The sequence below is a fragment of the Camellia sinensis genome, chromosome 10, assembly GCF_055761805.1.
Source record: "Camellia sinensis isolate YWXY chromosome 10, ASM5576180v1, whole genome shotgun sequence".
Taxonomy (NCBI): Eukaryota; Viridiplantae; Streptophyta; class Magnoliopsida; order Ericales; family Theaceae; genus Camellia; species Camellia sinensis.
In genome coordinates this window covers 144,859,970-144,872,787 of record NC_138970.1, presented here as the reverse complement: position 1 = coordinate 144,872,787, position 12,818 = coordinate 144,859,970, and the positions used below count along the sequence as shown (strand labels likewise).

The 12,818-nt window shown below is 35.0% G+C and overlaps 1 protein-coding gene and 1 long non-coding RNA gene across 2 annotated transcripts; both read left to right on the top strand.

Moving 5' to 3' along the window:
* The first annotated feature begins 6,453 nt into the window (after positions 1-6,453).
* On the top strand, positions 6,454-9,097 carry LOC145789205 (putative 2-carboxy-D-arabinitol-1-phosphatase). The gene is made up of 7 exons (XM_082890476.1): positions 6,454-6,470; positions 6,921-6,980; positions 7,530-7,635; positions 7,774-7,990; positions 8,095-8,213; positions 8,494-8,592; positions 9,074-9,097. Exons 1-7 carry the CDS (start codon positions 6,454-6,456, stop codon positions 9,095-9,097), a joined length of 642 nt encoding a protein of 213 aa, XP_082746602.1.
* A 1,473-nt stretch (positions 9,098-10,570) lies between these two features.
* LOC145801743 (uncharacterized) lies at positions 10,571-11,988 on the top strand. Its single transcript, XR_014343396.1, has 4 exons — positions 10,571-10,690; positions 10,847-10,938; positions 11,014-11,055; positions 11,677-11,988. It is a non-coding gene; the product is annotated as an uncharacterized LOC145801743 (long non-coding RNA).
* The last annotated feature ends 830 nt before the right edge of the window (positions 11,989-12,818 follow it).

Below are 12,818 nucleotides of genomic sequence, written 5' to 3'. Positions count from 1 at the left end.
TGCCTTTTCTTCGAGCACGGTTCGCAAGTCGGATGATCTGGGTAACTCCGTCTGTCTAGATCTGGTTTGGTGCGAATGTGACAGCCAATACGTGCTTCCTTCAGTGTATGATCTTTCAGATCTCGTCCTCTCAGACCTGGAGTGACGAGTTCTAGAAGACCAGGATTGGGTGTCGCCTGTCCTGAGGCTTCTGCTCTCTCCTTGCGAGGGTGTGGTATTCCTACTACGATTTTCTGAGTGGCGAGGGGGCGTTTTGTTTTTGCGCCCCTCTCCTGTCGCCACTTATTTTTTCTTCATCTGGCGCTTCAAGGCCTCTATGTCTGCCGCCATCTTCCTTATTAATTCATCTTGCTCCTTCACGCGATCTTCCAGAGCTTGAGGATCAATCCTCCGCCTTTGCCTATTAGGACTTTGCGAACGAGAGTGACGGGGGCTGTTAGTTTGCCTCCCCCTAGTATCCCTCCTGGTGTTATGTCGTTGGGGCTCCAAATCTGCCATGGGAGGGATAGAAGGTAGTCCTTCACGCCTTGCGCCCCCATCTGGAGTTTGTCCGTCGATGGCGGACTGTGGCAATTCTTTAATGTGCGCCATTGTTTCTGAAGAGGAGGAGCTTAATCAAGAGGTTTTGTCCTGTTTGTTTTTCCCATAGACGGCGCCAATTGTACGGGAAAGAAATAAACCTTCTCGTATAATCCTGTTGACCAAGTCTGCGCTCCTCCGTACGACGTCGCCTTATCACCTGAAAACACAAACGTGAGCTAGCCGGTGGGTGTGTGCCGGAAACCTCTTCGATGCCTAGGTTAGCAAACTTGACAAATAGACAAAGCTCTGTGTATTCAGAAAGCAAAGTTGTGTGTTACCTCCCCAAAGGTGATGTTTGTGAGCTTTTATAGGTTTCGTGTGGCACAATCCTAGTAGGACTTCTACTCTTCCATGCAGAGTCCTCCTAGGATTCATATTCCGGAAGGATAATGCTTATCCTTTAACACCCCCCTCACTACTTAAACCAAGTGAGATGGTTTTATCATGGCCGGACTCCAATGTGACCGAAGTAAATATGTTTATGTACAGTCGAAGAGTAAGCCGAACTAACTCTTCCTGTTATTGCTCTTACGGTGGCTCCTTACGCACAACCCATGGCGTGGTCAGACCGAACTAATATTTCGAGACCGGTGTAACTCCAAGACCGGTCTAATTCCAAGGAACCTTTAGACCGATCTAACTTCGATCTTCTACTGGACCGGTCTAGCTTCACGTCAGTAGGACCGGACTAACACCAAAATATCGCACGACCGGAGTATCATAAATGGCCATTTCACTTCGGCCCTTTATACTGTGGCTCATAATAGCCCATCACCTAGCTCGGCCCAATTTTCACATAAATTACCCTCTCATATTACATTCAAGGTAAAATCTTGTTTGGTAATAAGGACAAAGTGAAAATTGTTGACGATGTTGAAAAAGTTGCTGGAAAAAATTATGTTTTTTTTATTTTATTTTATCACACACAATAGATTCATCATTGTACTTGTATCATATAATAGCATAATACACTTTTAATAATTAATTTTTTTATCATAAAAAATTAGAAATCTCTTGTAAAATTTATCCAAAATTAATAAAAGATCTTCAAAACAAAAGCTTAGTTGAATTATGACATAATGTGATTAGTTATAACATATTGTGAGGTCAATTATGACATTATTTTGATTATGATGTAAGAGTTGTTTAGTTATTAAGTGTGTGAAAATATAATTTTCCCGTCCACACCCTATTTTCTCATTGAAGTGATATTGGGAAAAATTACCATCTCTATTCAAAACTCAATTAAGTTAAGAACTGTTACCATAAAAGTTCTTCAAGTGGACAAGAAAAGAGTTTGAATTTATTTATTTATTTATTTATTTTTTGTAGTATACCGGTTTTCTATCCACATGTTAAATATACCTAATTCATGTAACTCAGAAGTAGGTGTAAATGCTATGAATTTATAATTTTATATTTAAATTTGTAGATAGTTTCTGATCAATCCTTAAGCAAATATTAAATGTGATAGTGATTGTATGCAAGGCGCATTCTTTTTTTTTTTTTTTTTTGCTTTTATTTTTAAATGTGACATCCTTCATTTATATAATAGAATACATTGCATGTCTATTTCTGTCAAAATTATAATATGAAATTTAAATTTTAGTACAAGTCTGAATTGTTTATTTTTATATTTATTTTTTGTGTGACAAAACACAAGATTTAATATATTATACATCTAACAATAACTCATCTAATAAAATAAATCTGAGTACAAAATATAAAATAAATCCTAAATGGAGAAAAAGAACCTTCACGCAGAAAAGATACGAGTCTCCACATAGGAAGTAAAAAAACTCCACGTAGAGATGAAACCTCAGCCGTTGTTTTATATGAATAAAAATAAGTGAACAAAAATGAGAAAATAAACAATAATAAACAAATATAGACAAAAATAAAAATGCGAGAAAATATAAATTGAAGTAATGTTTAGTTGTGTTGAAGTAATGTTTCACCTCTAGAGTTCCTTCTACCCTGGAAAATATAAATTGACAAAACTGAGAGGGCTGTTTTTTATATGAAAATGTCACTTATGATATAAATGTCACTTATAGGAAAATATAAATTGTCTTTTGACTCCCACAACTTCCTTTCACCAAGTATTCGCCTAAACAAATTCAAATAACCAACACAAAAATAAAAGCAGGTGAATTTACAAAAATCAAATCAACACTAAAATATTACCAAAACAAAGAAGAAGAAACATGGAAAAAGAAAAATTTACATTTACCGTGCACAAGAGCATGATGTTAATCGTAATAAATAATGGAAAAAGCAGAACACAAGAGCATGATGTTAATCTTTATGTGTTGTAAGCCTTTTTCTTAAAAAGCTAAAAAATCTAAAACATAATTATTATTTTAACTTATATTTTAATTAAAAAATCAATAATGATTGTTGGATTATAATTGCTGATTACTTAAATAAAGTTCTTGCCTCACAAGTAATTGTAATTGAATGAGTTAAAATTCATATAATTCTTTTAGAAGTAAAATCCGATATAAGTATATTGTTGCTATTTTAATATTTTTTGTTTCATTGAAGCAAGTATATCACTACAAGAATTCACACATTTGTCGACCACTTTTGCCGACCAAAAAAATTTTGGTCGCAAAAAAATGACATTTGGCGACCAAATATTAATTAGTCGCGAATGATCATTATTTTTGGCAACCAAATATTATTGGTCGCAGAAGGTTATATTTTGGCGACCAAAAAATGAGTTGGTCGCAGAAAGTGGTATATTTTTGCCGACCAACTACAAATTTGGTCGCGAAAGGTCACATATTTTTTGGCGACCAAAAATTTGGTCGGGAAAAACTTATTTTCAGCAACCAAAAAAAATTAGTCGCCAAATTAGTACTTTTAGCGACTAATATTTTAGTCGCCGTTGATTGATATTTGGCGACTAAAAAAATTTGTCGGCGAAAGAACCTGTTTTTGCGACTAATTTGATCTTTTGGTCGCCAAAAGTTTGGGGGGAAATTTGAAACGTGGGGCGGGAATTGAATGAAAAGAAAAAAAAAATTAATGCCCTGATCTCCCTTGTCTCTATCTAAAAAAAGCCCTAATCTGTGTCTCTCTATGTTGGCCCGCCCCTCCCTCTTTCTGTGTTCTCTCTCTCAATCGGTGCCCACTCTCTCTGGCTCACCGAAGTCCCTCACCAACATTGCTCACGTCGGTCGCACGTCGCCACTGCTGCAAATCGCCATCGCCATCGCCATCGCCAATAATTTTCTACTTCACACTGTTGATGCATCAATCGAACCCAGATTGGGGTAATTTGGTTTAATATGATGATATGTAATAAGTTTCTCCTAATATTGGATCTCTAGTAAACAATTTCCTTTGTTGAGAAGGAACCCAGATTGGATGTCTCTCTCTCTTTCCTTTCTCTCCATCGGCATCAATTTTCTTCCTGTGAACGAAGATCAATCGAAAATGACGACATCGATCGCCTCCTTCTCGTCCATTCCAATCTCTCCTCTCTCATTCACCAGGTAACTAATTCGTACTTCTAGAAAGAAATGAGATAGCAATTTCATATTTGATCGAACAATGGTTTGGAGGAAATTGATTCACTGAACTGCATCATTCTTTCTCTCCTTCAATTTTGTCACAAACTGCATATATATATCTGCTACGTAATCAGAAGGAAGGCTACAGATGATTAATCTGCATATATGTTAATCTGATAGATTTTACGTGATCAGAAGGAAATTGTTTTCACCGAGTTCGACGTCTTTTTCGTGACACAGATGATCAATTGCTTCTCTTTCAACCTCTTGGCCTCTAACCTAGGTAATAAATTCCCACCTGAACAATTTGATCTCTTCTTCTTGAACTTCACAATGATTTCACCTAAATATGTTTGGTTTTGTTGTTAAAATCATAAAGAATATTTTATGTTATTAACCTTTTCTCTCTATTATTACGTTGCATTCCATTTCAATTGCAAGTTTAGAGTTTGTATCTATGAAGAATTTATATCTACTTCATTGTGATAGAATTTTCTATGGACTAATTTTCTTGTACGTCTAGTTTCAATTTTTCTGTTGATAAACAATATGGGCACAAATTTGTATGAAAAAGGAATTTCCTTATAAGAAGATGAAAATCTTCTCAACTTTTTTGTAGGTTGTTTTGTGTTCAAATTGAGTTATGACAAAATGTTAATTATTAATCTTTGTATAAAGGGAGTTTCAATGTTCTTCTTTTTTCCTTTTTTGCTCTGTTCTTTGTTTCTATTGGTATGCTTGAATTTTCCTTATGGTTAGGCCACTGCTTTTCTATTGGAGCCATGTAGTTATGGTTGAATATTTAATGTTATGTTTAATAATTAAATTAATTATGCAATATTTATTGTCAATTAATTATGCAAATTAATTATGCTTCTATCAAATAGGAAATAAAATAATCATCAGAGGATTAGCTATTGCCAATGAAAGTCATTAAGCAATAAGCAGTGAAAGAAAACTTTAGTGCTTACTGCCATAGATTACATAGATTTGGATTTCAACTCATTTTTTTGATAGGAGGCTTTGGAAGTCAGGTTAAATCCTCATCATAGAAAATCCACAGACCAAATTTTATATATCCTGCAGAAAATGTAAAGTACTTTGCACAACATATATAGATATGTATAGAAATTAGCCTCAAACGTTTTTCCAACTGCATACGCCATGTGAGTTCTTCCACCTGTTTCTCAAGCTTATCCTTTGCTTCTTTCAGTGCACCTATTTCTCTTGCAGCCTAAAAAATATTGCATATGCACACAAGGGATGTTCAAATATAAGAGTATTGCTAGGGAAAATACAAGCTTCTAAATTGGTGTAGCAAAAAATACCATGTACAGACTTTTATGCTCTATAATCAGGGGTGTGTATATGCGCACATTCACATGTATTATTACGTGAAAATGTCATCAACAAAAAATATTATGTTTTCCATCTGAATTCCACATTTATCACATGGATGCTTTTCCAGTGCATTAAATGCTCATCATTGCCACTTCAAATGTCCCAAAGCAATTAAACATGCCCTCATGCTATAAGCAGCATTTAAGCCTAAACCATCTCTGATTACATCCAATTCTTATAACTAAATAGCTTGCAAACAATACCCACAAGTTAAGGTAAGGATAAGGGGCATACATAACTTTTTACAACGTCACTAGCACGAGAATACCGATACCTACCATCTTTAGTTTTCGAAGCTCTTTTCTGTCGACTTTTCCCCGCCATCTGCATTGTGTAACAATGGATGCCCTTTTTAGTTTCTTGTAGTACAAAAAAGCTCTATGACCACGCCAATGGGCCTGCAAGTAAAGTTTTTTAGGGGTAAAAGTCATACTTTGAAAACATAACATGCATCAATTTAAACCATTCAACCAATACACAAACAATTAATTATGCAATATGTAATGTTAAATTTAATAATTATGATAGTCTTTGTTGTATTGTTTATTATATCCCCATTATGGTGTTCTTTCTTAACTTGGTTAGTTATTAGATTGGTTTTTAGAGTTTTTACAACTATTGGACTATAATTCCGAATGTAATTCTTTTCATATTTTTCTACCAATTAAAAAAGAAAAAAAATATTCCACGAACATTCATGATTTGTTCTTTAATATTATTAGCATTTTAATGTGATAATGGGGATGCATTTAAGATTCACAGTCACATATAGGTTCCATGAATCACATAGTAGAGATTGATATGTACGAGCTTTTTGCTTTCAAACATTGCAAGGGAAGGAAGGTTAAGCTTGCTCTTTGTGAGGGTAATTTCTAATCTTTGAACACGCAAGCTTGCATTGTTAGGGAAATTATCTTTGTGAGTTTTTGGTGTAGGCTACGGATAAGAAATGATTGCTGATATTTGGTACTTTCATGTTATGTTAATTGATTGGATCTTAATTATTATACACCAAGATGACTTGGTAGCGAAAGTAATAAAGTACTATTGATACTTGTATGTGCTAATTGTTAGTTGATATTGATATTTGTGTTTAGATTTTTGGGGGTTGGCTTGAGGAACCATGAACCAGAACAAGAGACAAAAGAGGGACAATTAATCAATAGTCTTTCGAAAACCCACAAGACAAGAGAGAGATATCCCTTTTAAGTTGTAGGAGAATAGGCCTGGCTTTGATATGGAATTAATGGTCCCATAAGGGGCAAGGAAGCTCTATTTGAGAACTTTGATGGTTTTGTTGAGGGGACATAAGGCAGAAATTATGGTATTTTATTTTATTTTAGTGTATTCTATTTTAGTGCTTTCGCTTAATAGATATGAATTGCTGTAATAATAATTTAAAAATTGCTCCATCAGTTCATCAGCCTCGATAAGAGATTATTCTATGTACAATTCAGAGTTTGAAGAAAGGGAAAGGTAGAGACAAGGTGCCTTTGGTTTTTAGGGGTGTGGGGGTGTGCATTTGAGTGAGTGAAATTTTCTTAAGGATAATTTTGGTATTAGCAGCACTCAGCTTATATTTCCACACATGGTTTCCTCTTAGTGCACTCATTTTTTTTTTTTGTTTGGAAATCAACTTACGTGGAAAACTATTTGATTCAGCTCTATCTTTGGTTCGGACTTCTGAACTAAAAATTCAAAAATTAAGTGTGTGAACTGAGATAATGTGGTGTGTGGAAATAGAAGCTTCCTGAGACATATCATTCTGTATAAATTTTTTGTATAAAAAGTCAGTTTGTATAGCATTACCCATTTAGATATAAGACCATAAAATATGTAATGCATTAACTTTTTACATACTTTTTTTTTTTTTTGGTTGAATTTTGATACTATACAACAGAATGGTTCAATCCATTCTTTATATGACACCCAAATTTATATTGAGTTGATTCTTGAGTGATGATCAAGAATTTATTCTTTCATATTCTTCACAGTCAGTTGACCATATGGGTTTGTTTGTTTCAGTCCACTGAATAGGTCGAAGAGAACAGCTGATATCATTTGGAGTGTTCGCAAGGAGGAGATTATTACTGATTCTGATCTGAGGGAAATTGACCTGTACTCCTTTCAAGTTAGCTTAATTTCTTAACATCTCTTCCATTAGATGTGCAGTTATATTATATGCTTCAATGATTTTTTAATGATATTAAGACGTAACATGCCAAAGAAATGGTATAGTAATGGTTGCTGATTCCATTATTGACTTTAGGGTCACCTAAAGCAAAAGGGAAAAGCAAAGTTTGGTGCGACTTTCCAGCAGTGGCAAACTGATGCGGCAAATGTTAATATTGATGGTCATTATCCAGTGAGGGAGTTATGGGATCGTGCTAGAAGCTGCTGGACCAAAATCTTAACTCACGAAAGCATGTTTGTTCTTGTGGTTGCTCACAATGCTGTTAATCAGGCCCTCGTTGCAACATCGATTGGTACTCTCTACTTTCTCTGTTATGACTTGCCAACATAAATTTTAATATGTCATTTTGAATGCAGTTTCTTCTCTTTTCCTTCGTTGCTTCTTCCCATTTATCAGGCTTAGGCACCGAGTATTTCAGGATTTTACTGCAGAGCAATTGTGGTGTGAGTGTGCTGGATTTCACCCCACGACTAGAGGGTGGGTCTCCATATATATGTCTTAATCGCTTAAATCAGGTATCCCTATTCATTCTTCAATATTACTTAAAGGGTAATCCAACAATATCTGTAATGACATTACGACATTGAATTTTTTTTTTTTTTTCTGACCTACAAAATGGTTGGTATTGATCATTAAGCATTTTGTCCATCAGAGTTGTGGTCTAGTATATGTTGAATGCCTAAATTTTTAGGGTAAAGAACCCATTTACTGTGAGCACTTAGCATAGGCTTTAGTTTCCCTGTAGTGTAGGTTGCCTTGGAGCACAGAACATAATTTTTGTTGTAATTGATGCAGACCCCAAATTCACCTATTGCAGCTGGAAGTTCTGGAGGAAGAAAAACCAGTAATCGGGTAATTCTTGTTTGTCATGGATCCTCACAGAGTGGCTCAGAGGTATGAAATGATATTTAATGAGAGCCAGGTGGTTTTGTGTATGACATTCATATTAATTTATTTTGTGGTTGTGTAAGCAAAATTATGAATGTGAGTTTATTTCTTTTTCATTTGCACATGGTGGAATTTGTGGTCTGTAGTTTTCTTGATTCTGGCAATTCTATTCATAGATCTTGAGTGCCTTGTCAAATATATGTTAGATTTGTCTATGGTAGTCTTGTGGTCATCTTTTGAAATTAACACCAAGTCAAAATATAAAAAAATTTCCCTGCAGAACATGTTGAAGTGTTCTTCAACCGTTCAAAGGAGTCGTCTGGCATGGGAATACGCTCCTTTCATACTTTATGCTTAAACTCTGTATTTGGGTTTGTCTCTATTGAATTTCTGGTTTAGTGACCTCTTGAACTATGATTGAACTGCTAACCTCATATTTTTTCAGTGATCCTCTGTTAATAGTTATAGGTTTTTAATTTGCCTGTAGGGAATGATTTTACCTTTAAATTGAATAATAGTGTGTGCAATATCCTTGCAATTCTAGATGGAGGTGAACTTAACAGTTTTGGGTAGATTTTGTTCAACATTGGTTGTTTGGTATAAAATTTTTGGTCTTTGGTGGTTGATAGTATGTTTAGATTCTTTTGTTTTCAATTTCCTCTCAGAGCTAATTAGTACATGTTCACTTTACTATTATTTTAGTCTAATAGGTGAATGTGAACTGTCTGTCATAATCGTTTTACACCAAGTTTCACAAAATTCTACCTCCTGTTTTGAGGATAATGTTAAAATAATTTGTCTGGAAAACCTGGCTCAGATGTCAGTGGAAGAAACGTTGACGGCACGACTGTGCAAGGTCATCAGAGGAGGGGAAGCTCATCAGGCAATATCATTTTTCCAGATGGTTGTGTTCTCCCAAGCAAAGGAGAGGGGTGTGATAATGATATTTATAACTAACTTCTATAAGCTTTTGGATCTATTCTTGAAGTGTTATGTTTTATACAGTGGTGAAGTGTTCTGTTTTAGATAGTGGAGGCTATAGTTTGTTCTGATATCATTTGGGAGCAACACTATATTAGCAGTATACACTAGTCAAATTTGGGGATTTACAGTTTTTGTATGTCTTACCTTTATGCATACCTATTAGTTCTATGGCTAAAGTCACTAGCAAATTCATGTGTTTCTGATGATTTAGTGCACAAGTTTCAACCTTCATCCTAAAAGCTTATTGTTGAGCATCGAATTATGGAGCTTTGTGTATCGCCCATGATAGTGGAATGGCTCAGTTTATTTTCCATAGAATTTGTAGTCCTTAAAATTGTGTAACAATGAATTATAAATGCATACATAAAAACTATGACATAAAAAGGAGAAAGAAAAGAAAGTTCAATGATGTTTTGCACGAAAACCTATAAAGAGGTATAGTCATTTGAAGCTCTAAGATAATAAAGTGGACTCCGTTTTGTTCTGCCCAATAGATTAATTTTGGAGTCTAGAAGTAGGCCAGTGACCTAGGAGTACTTGCACTGACAAAATATGTAGTGTGTGGGTGAAGACTGTAGTACAGTAGGGTCCATCTCAGCCCATTTTTGCTTACATTTGTGATTGGTTGAGAATCACTATATCGTTATGGAAAAAGTTCAACATTGAGTCTTTCTTCTATTAGTACTATGGATCAAATTCCATTCTTGAGCATTTTATTGCATATCTATACACAATTATATAGCTCTCTGGTATATTAAATACCTATTTCAGACACAATTATATAGTTCTCTGGTATATTAATCCAAATACCTATTTCACACTTCTACTGGGCACATAATTGTTATTGTTATTGTTATTGTTATTGACTTGGACTCTCTCTTTCTCTATCTCTCTTCATTTTTGCATTTTTAAAAACTATAATCAAGAAATTTCACTTCTTATCATGTGTCATTATCATTGTGATGCAATCCATTGTGAGTTTCTAGTGAAATTTCTGCAATTTTCAGTGATAAATTGCAAAATCCACTACGAGATATGTCGAGTTGCAATGGAGCTCCTGTTCCACAGGCATTGGACGATGCACCTCCTGAAATTCTGTCTAGAGCTTCTAGAACTTCAGGCAAGTAAACATAATTTTTCTCAATTCTTAGTTCCTAGAGAACTTACTTTCATGTGCAAAACTACGTTGACTTCATTTGGTTGATTATATTGGCTTTTATATGGTGTCAAACACATTTTTTGCGTTTTCATCTAATTCAGATTTTATTGTGGACAGTAAACAGTGAAGAGCTTGATGACAAGGTAAAGCCACTTGTTCAACAAAAGGGACGTTTCAAAGTTACCTCTGAGAATGTCGACTTAGAAAAGGTACATTTTGCCTTTTGTACCCCATGGCCCTGTATACTACTGTTAAGAAGGATAACATTCACCATTTCTTGTCAGGTGGGACCGAATCCTTTGATGCAAAAGAGTCACAGCATGCAGGTTTGTACTTTTCAAGTCAACTCAGTCACTAAGAGTATTAGTTAAAATAAACGGTAAATTACATTGACACCCCTGCCATAATAGAAAATGTCACTTGGCCTCCCCTATTATGTGAAATATCATTGTCCTCCCTTGTCTGAGTTATTAGACCTGATGTTTTGTTGATAAGCAGGTAGATCATCTATATAGCAATTAGCAATTAGTCTATATAGCAATTGTTGATAAGCAGGCATATGCCTCGGGAAGGGTAGCCAGGGTAATAAGGCTCACATAGCTCTGTTCACCCTGCTTACTCAAATGTAAGTAAAAAAAGCTTTGGATTTCTAAGATCACCCAGTTCCATAAAGAAAAGAACATGAGAAAAAGAACACTTCACACATCAAATGTCATACAGTTGCTCAATAATTGTAGAAGCAACAAGCTGTTGATTCGTGTGGAATGACTTATCACCGTGATAAAATCTAAATTTATTTGCTTGGTAATTATATTTGATTTCGTTAATTGTTTCCCAACAAGCACTCTGGGGCTTTTCAAGGTATGTTGTAGTGAAGTTTGTTGAGGTTTTATTATCTTTGTTCGGTAGTGCTGTTTCATAGTGACATAATTTTTCTTTGTTCCCAGAAACATTTGAAGTGGCTAAAACAATATCGATGGGGCCATCATTGAAAAGTGGATCAAAAGTTGGGAAAAGTGGATCAAAAGTTCGCGAACCAGACGAGCACCCTCCAACATATTTCTTAACAAGTTCACGAAGCTAAATTGTACAAGACTACTTGGCAGTATGAGCATTTTTGAGAGGATTAAATATTTTTGGATGGATGTGTATGAATAACAAGTATTAGTAGTTTTATTTGTTGATAGCTGTGCATGGATAACAAATAGTTATGTTTCAAATTGTTATACTAGATGGATGTGACTTGTGAATGAAAACTTAGAATAGTTGTATTGTGTCGACTGTTAATTAATTATGTATTGTGTCGAATGTTAATGATTCAGTTAATTTGAATGATGCTTTAAAATTATAGGTTTATTATGGATTGAATGAATTATTAGGAATTACAGGTGTATTGTTTTCCTGCTTTGGCGACCAATTTATTAGTCGCGACATTCAAAATAATTTTTTTTCGCAAAAAATGACAATTGCCGACCAAGAGTTTTGGTCGCAAAAAATACATCTATTGCTGACCAAAACAGCTCTTGGTCGCGGAAACTCACTTTTGCCGACCAAAAGTTTTGGTCGCGAAAAGTAACAAATGGCAACCAAATTTTTTGGTCGTGGAATGTCACAATTGGCGACCAAACTTTTTGGTCGCAAAATGTGTCAATTGGCGACTAAGATATTTGGTTGGGAAAATATCACTTTTCGCGACCAAAGTGTTTTAGTGACAAAATGAATTAGTCGCGGTAATTAAATATTTAGAGACCAAAAATTTAGTCGGCAAATCCAACTTTTGCCGACCAACCAAAATTTTGGTCGCGAATTACTTTTGCCGACCCTCAATTGGCGACCAAAGTAGCGACCAAAAAAACTGGTTGCGGATAACTTTTGCCGACCAAAAATAGACTTTTAGCGACTAATTTTTTTGTTGCCAAAAGTGTTAATTCTTGTAGTGTATGGAGACTGTTCTAATTATTTTCTACTAGAGGGGAAACATAATTTGGGATCCCGATAAAGGTGTCTCATATGATGTTGAGCTGAAATGGATATATGGGGTGCAACTTGGCACCACGCTTAGCAATTTGAAGGAGATGTTCATGTCCAA

Coding starts and splice junctions, on each gene's coding strand:
- LOC145789205 (XM_082890476.1), top strand. Junction 6,981..7,529: donor GAGTTTGAAGAAAGGGAAAG/GTAGAGACAAGG, acceptor TGTTTGTTTCAG/TCCACTGAATAGGTCGAAGA. Junction 7,636..7,773: donor TTGACCTGTACTCCTTTCAA/GTTAGCTTAATT, acceptor TATTGACTTTAG/GGTCACCTAAAGCAAAAGGG.